General features: G+C 49.0%; 1 protein-coding gene across 1 annotated transcript; it reads right to left on the reverse strand.

Moving 5' to 3' along the window:
• Positions 1 to 568: 568 nt before the first annotated feature.
• SLITRK4 (SLIT and NTRK like family member 4) lies at positions 569 to 3,172 on the reverse strand. The gene has a single exon (XM_047845008.1). The coding sequence runs from the start codon at positions 3,170 to 3,172 to the stop codon at positions 569 to 571; it is 2,604 nt and encodes an 867-aa protein (XP_047700964.1).
• Positions 3,173 to 6,439: the final 3,267 nt, after the last annotated feature.

A 6,439-nucleotide genomic window follows, 5' to 3' on the forward strand; every position in this document is an offset into this window, starting at 1 on the left:
CTTTGCATGCTTTTTTTTTTTGTTTGTTTTGTTTTGTTTTGTTTTTGTCTTTTTTTGTTGTTTTTTTGTTTTTTTGGTTTTTTTGTGTTTTTACTTTTCAGATCATCTTTACGCAGAATTGTTACAATGCCACGAATCGAAAGGATTATTCCAGTTCCACCAACTTAATCTACGTGCAAAATGAAAGACCCAGCTGAGGTACAAACACTGGTACCAGTTTTCTTGAGTCTGCTCTACAAAGCACAAAGAGACGAAGGTTTTGCATTGGGGTACAAAACAGATTTGCCTCTTGAGGTTAAATTCAGTGTTTTATGTATATAAAGCATCCCTTTGGCAATAGAGTTTGCAGTATCCCCACAGGACTCCACAGTATAGGTTTTATGTAGTAAAATCTATTAAGGAAATTCTCTTCTACCGGACACATCTTTTGCAGCTACAGTTAATGAGACACCCTTGGAAACACCTGCCTCTATGCCTATTGATAATATAGTATTTGGAAGTCAGGAGTCAACAAAAGGCACTTTCATCATTAAATAAATGTCCTCTGTATGAAGTAAGACTGCATGACCTAGATCTTGTTCAAAGCTGTCTGCTCCTCAAGGACCTGTAGGTAGTCGGGGGAACTCTGGAGTTTTGCCTTCAGTTCAAAATACTCGCTGGTCTTCCTCTGTTCCACGACAATTTTACTGTGGTTGCCGCCTATCAGCGACTTCTTGTTTTTTTTGTCTTGTTGTTTTTCCGGATAGCGGATCTCGAAGCCGCTGACACCTATGCTGTTGTACTCCTTTTTGCTTTCAAGAAAATTCTGGATAAACACATTGGAATCCCTGCTCGGGAATAATTCATCCAGCTCGTCGATGGTGCTCAGTCTCTTCCTACTGTCTGCATGTAACAAATCTTTCTCCTTGTCGGCCACGTTCCTCATAGTGACTTTCTGTCCCGGCGGGTCCGAGAACATGAACCCGGTTTCGGACTCTTTCAAACCACAGGTGTGGCTCTTGCTCATCTGTTCTATGGTTTGTGGGATGAAAGCTTCTGTGCTCAGTCCGTCTTTTTTGTTGGTCTTGTGATCGTGTTTCCTGAGCTGCAGCTGCATGGAGCCACACTCCGGGTTCCCCAGGCCTTCGTGCTTCACGGTGGGCTTCTTGTTTCGTCGCAGCACAAAAACAAGAAGGCAAAAAGCAACAAACACTGTTAAAATGAGGACCACCAAGATGCTCAAGATTAAAATAGACAGAGGCACTGGGCCACCGGGAGGACTTCGAATGGGACCCAGTGGGGTGGTGAACGTAATGGCAGGTGCGGGGCTCGTGAACGGCGCGGATGGCTTGTTTAAGAGTTTGGGACATAAGATTTCATTTTTGAGGGACTTCAGTTCAATGTTGGCAAACTGGACGGGTGTCTCACACTTCAGTTCCTTCACCACGATGCCGTCATTCAGCTTCTCCAGCCACAGCTTTAATGCCACCAAGTCACAGGTGCAGTCCCAAGGGTTGCCCTCCAAGTCAATCTGCGTCAGAGACTGCAGCTGATCGAGGACCCCGCTGACGGGCAAGTACATGAACTTGTTGTTCCGCAGGTTCAGTCTAGCCAGGGGCGCTCCAGAAAAAATGTAAACAGGCAGGCTCTTTAAGAGATTGTTGTTTAAATACAGCAATTGCAAATTGGGCATGGAGTCGAAGGTGCCTGCTAAGATCTCCTTAATCAGATTGTATTCCAAATACAGATACTGCAGGTTACGAAGGCCCGAAAATATTTCGGGGTAGAGTCTCTCAATCTGATTGCCGTTGAGATACAGCCTGCGTAAATTAGTGAGATTGTGGAATACATCGCCCTTGATCACCGTAATCTGATTGCTGCCTAAATGGAGCAAATCCAGTCCTTCAAACTCGGCGAAGTCTGAGACGTCCACGTCTCTGATGCTATTGCCGTTGACGTGCAACTTCTTGGCATTTAAAGGTTTCGGGACCAGTTCAGACATGGACTGTATATTTTTCTCTTGGCAGTTGACGCTCAGTCCCAAGTCCGAAGGATGGGTTTTGCAAAAGCAAGGTGCTGGGCAAGGCGTAAGAGGAGGCACCCTCGTTTGGTAAGACACGATCTGACTGAGATTGCGGTTGGAGAGGGATTTGCCTGCCACGATTCCAGAGATTTTGGAAGGGTTTGTCGTTTTCGGCGGTTTGGTCACTAATCTGTGTAAAGACGTTTGGGTAGTGTGGCCATTGGGAGTGGTGAAGCCATTGTCCAGCTGAGACGGAGGCAGGATTCGTACATCAAAATCACTGCCCGTGCCCATGGGGCATAATTCTTGTTTGTTGGTTTCTTTTAAAAGCCTTCCATATAAGTCACTGGGCGTTTCGCAGATAGCTTCTCCTATGTAAATGTTATATGGCATGTTCTCCAGCCAGGCTTTTAAAGGCAACAAATCACAGCTGCAGTTCCAAGGATTGTCTTCCAGTTGCAGTTCGACAACGCGGCCTATGTGTTCCAGAACCCCGATATAGGGGAGCTTCTGGATCCTGTTCCCTCGTATATCCAGGTGGGTCAAAGATGCGAATCGGAAAATATTATCAGGAAGGAATGAAATCAGATTGTCATTAAGAATGAGAACTTTCAGTTTGTGGAGTTTATTGAAGGCTCCTCGTTCAATATACTTGATTAAATTGTAGTCAGCCTGGAGATACTCCAAGTTCTCTATGCCAAGGAAAGTGTCAGCTCGGAGAATCTTTAATTCATTGTTGTTCAAGTGCAACTGCTTTAATGCACTGAGCCCAAGAAAGGCTCCTCCCTCAATGTTCTGCAGTTTATTATTTCCCAGCTGCAGGGATACTGCGTGTGAAAAATTCAAGAATGTATTCGGATAGAGGATATTTAAAAAATTGTTTTGGAAGTTGAGGTGATAAAAATTAGACCAGGGTGGTTTCAGCTGATTTGGTCTGTAGACTGAAACCTTCTCACAGTTGACATAGAGCACGTTCTCGACTGACACGCAGGAGCACACATTGCAAATTTCCACCGATATGTCAGAATCTGCATTTGTCGAAGAAATCAGGGCTGACAAAATCAGAAAGAGCCAAAGAAACATCTTCTGGCAATCAGCAAACAACTTTATGCTTCTGAATAAAGAGAAACAATCTAAAAAATAAAAAGAAAACATTTTTTCAATGATCATTACTTGAAAGATTATTTGTGTCTACATCATACCATAGTGAACACATGGCTGTAATCATCAGCTTTGTATTTTTCTGCAAGTACTCTCACTCAGTTGAACAATAATCAGCAGAAATGCCACACGTTTTATTTCCATACGTGGGGTTTATACACATTTTACGTGTGCAGAACACACAACAAACAACAGGAAAAAAAGCCTCGATCGTACGTAAACCTTAACAATCTGAAAATCTTTTCTCTACGTGGACCGTCACATTCTGCCCCCCGAACACAGACCTGTGGCAACTCTACTGACCTATCCCAGACCATCCACTGTGCCTTTTGAAGTTTGCACCACAAAGGCATTTCCACCTGTAGAAGTCTACTCTCTGGGCTTCAGTTAGATAAGAGGCCAAACAGAGGAGATATTAGACCCCTGGGTTCGGTGGAGGATGGCCAAGCCAGGATTGGGTTGCAGTAGAGGGGACAGTCACAAGATCAAGGTAGAAGGAGCCCTAGGAAGAGATCTGCCTGAGCTTCGGCCCACAGGTAAGCACCCTGCCATGAATCAGTTCACTCTTGTACATGGCTGCCTTAAAAACCACGGATGACCCAGTGAGGTTCTAGAAAAATAACCCAGTAGGAAATGACCAAAATTTTAATTTCAAGTAAATACACAGTATCTAGTCTTTTGTCAGTCATCTCCCAAACTGGGGACGGGGGGGGGGGGGGGGACTTTTGTCCCTGGGTCCCTGAAAATAGGAGAGAAACCTGCCTGCTCCTGCACTGCCTAGCTGATGTCTAGACAGCTCTCCCACCCCAAGAACAGGCTCTCCTGCCTACCTGGCCCACTTCTACTCCTTTACACGCCATTTTGAACCCAGGTCCGACTGACACTTGGCTCAGATGCTTATCTCCTTCACTTTGACCACCGACTAGCACTGCTGAGGAAGAAGAGTTTACAGGCTACAATCCTTGAGTGGGTTTATCTGCAGCACCAGATACATTTAGTCCAATAAATGTTTCTCCTAAAATCATCACTTCCCAACATCCCCTCCCAGTCTCACCACTCCATGTCTCTGTCTATAAACAAATCACGAATCGCTTACTGGAGTTTAATGCTTCGCAAATTAACCCGTTGTAGCCAATTCCTGAAATACTGCATGCATGTACACACATATGCAATGCTTCATGGAAAAGAGTGAAAGGAAAAACAAGCACCGTGTATTTTACTGATGCAATTTTAGCCATGTGTGTCTTTTCCATCTTGCACGGGAAGCTGGCTGTAATTTCAATATGGTTACCACCAAATATGAATAAAATAAATAAATTACCCAGGAACCCACCATGAGGGAATGATACAAAAAAGTGTCACACAGAAACTCCTTTGTTTATTTTGCCCACGAGGAATCAGCTAGTGGTAAAACCAAGCATGTCTCAAGGTAGGCAATCCATTAGCCACGACCCAGAAAGATGTGCATTTTAAATAGTTTGGTTCAGGATACAGCCAGCACCGCCGAGATGATCCTCGCTTGCCATATAGACACGCATTTCCCCTACTCACCCTGAGAGTTTGACTGGCAGTGCAAAAAGAAGTCATAAATTCTTAAGTATGACATCATCCAAGCCAACTTTCATTGTAAAATCAAAATTTCACATGATCGTTTTGCCTTCCTATAGATGTGGTTTTCAACAGCTATTCTGGTTCAGTTGAGTCATTTCTTGTTACTACACCCCCCCAACCAAAAATCAACCGAACTAAAAACAAAACAAAACAATAAGAACCCCGAATAACCTGAATTCAGTACAAAAACAAGAACAGGGAGCATCAGCAGATCTGAAATTGCATAAGGAGCTGCCCTCCTCCTCGTAATTTCTACTTTAAGTAGCATGGGAGAAAAAAGGCGCAAGGACGACCTAGGAAGTTCCCCAATGCATCTCCTGTGAAACAGAAAGCCGCAGGCAGCTGGACTGGCAAGCAAGGGAGAGGGGAGTCGATCGCCCAGGAAGAGGGACCGAAGGGGCAAGAGACCGTGGAGAGAGGAGGAAAGAGAGCTAGAAGGGAGCTAGAAAGAGGGGAAGGGGCGCTGAACGCAAGCGAAAGAAACCTCACACAGGGCACCACTAAAACATGCACATTTTAAAATCAGGGATAAAAAAAAAGGGGGGGGGAATAATAATAAAAAAAACCCAGAAAGTATGAGTTGGGTACCAAAAGCCATGTCTCGGGCTGCCGAGAGCGGCGCGTCTGCCCAAAGCGGCCCGTGTCCCCATCTCCCTCTCGGTCTCCGGATCTCCGCGCCCCGCAAGCCGCTCGGCTCCCGCGGCCGGCAGGACCGCACAAAGCCAGCGAGCCTTACCACGGATCCGGCGTCCACCGGCGCTCGGCGGGCCTGCGGGGGACGGACGCCTGCCGAGGGTGGGCCGGGGTGGCTCCCCGGGCGCCGGCAGGAGAGACCTCCGGCCGCCCGCCTAGGCGGGGGTGAGGGGCTCCGCGGAGAGACGCGGTCACTGCCGCCCCCTGTGCGCTACCTCGGGCCGGCGGGGACGCGGCCGGAGGGGCTGCCGGCGGTGGCGCGTACCGCAATGTTTTGCCGCATCCCGGAGCCGACACGCAGCCCCCTCCCGGGTCCCGGGCCCAAGCAGCGGCCTCGTGGGTCGGGCAGCGGAGGCGGGGACCGCTCGGGATGTCGCGGGGGGCCTTCAGCCCCGCTGCGCACACATCTCTCCGCGCGCTCCCGTCCCACAAGGGGCAGCTAGCTATTGGAGTTTCCGTCGGCCTCTAGACCCGGGCGTGCGGCGGTTGAGGGGTAAGAGACCGCCAGCCCAAGCCACGAGGCCGCGGGCCACTGGGGCGTCACTGGCCCGCTTGTCACACAGGCAGAGTGACCCGGTGGCTCCGTGGCCGAGAGCGGCGGTCCGGGCAGCCCCCTGCCCCCCCACCCTCCCACATTCCCCCTCCCCCCCTCCCCCCCGCTGCCCAGGCACAAAATGCTGCTCTCACCACGCCAGAAATCAGCTCAACATTTGGGCATCTTGCAAAGTCGCGCTGCCAGCACTTGCCCGGCTTTGCAGGGCTTTTAGAGTTAGCTACCGGCTTCTCTCGTATTCCCAGTGTTGCAGGGTGCCAGCAGTCTCGGGCCAGCTCCCGGGCCACTGCCGGGAGCCCCAGACCCACGTCCGCCTAGAGTGCTTGCGAGGGGGGCGCAGAAAACAAAGCCAGCGCAGCGGCCCCGACAGCCCGAGCCGCCCTAGACCAGGACACTTTCCCCGCCGGGGAGGCAGCGAT

Source organism: Prionailurus viverrinus, chromosome X (genome assembly GCF_022837055.1).
Source record: "Prionailurus viverrinus isolate Anna chromosome X, UM_Priviv_1.0, whole genome shotgun sequence".
In the NCBI taxonomy this organism is placed as follows: Eukaryota; Metazoa; Chordata; class Mammalia; order Carnivora; family Felidae; genus Prionailurus; species Prionailurus viverrinus.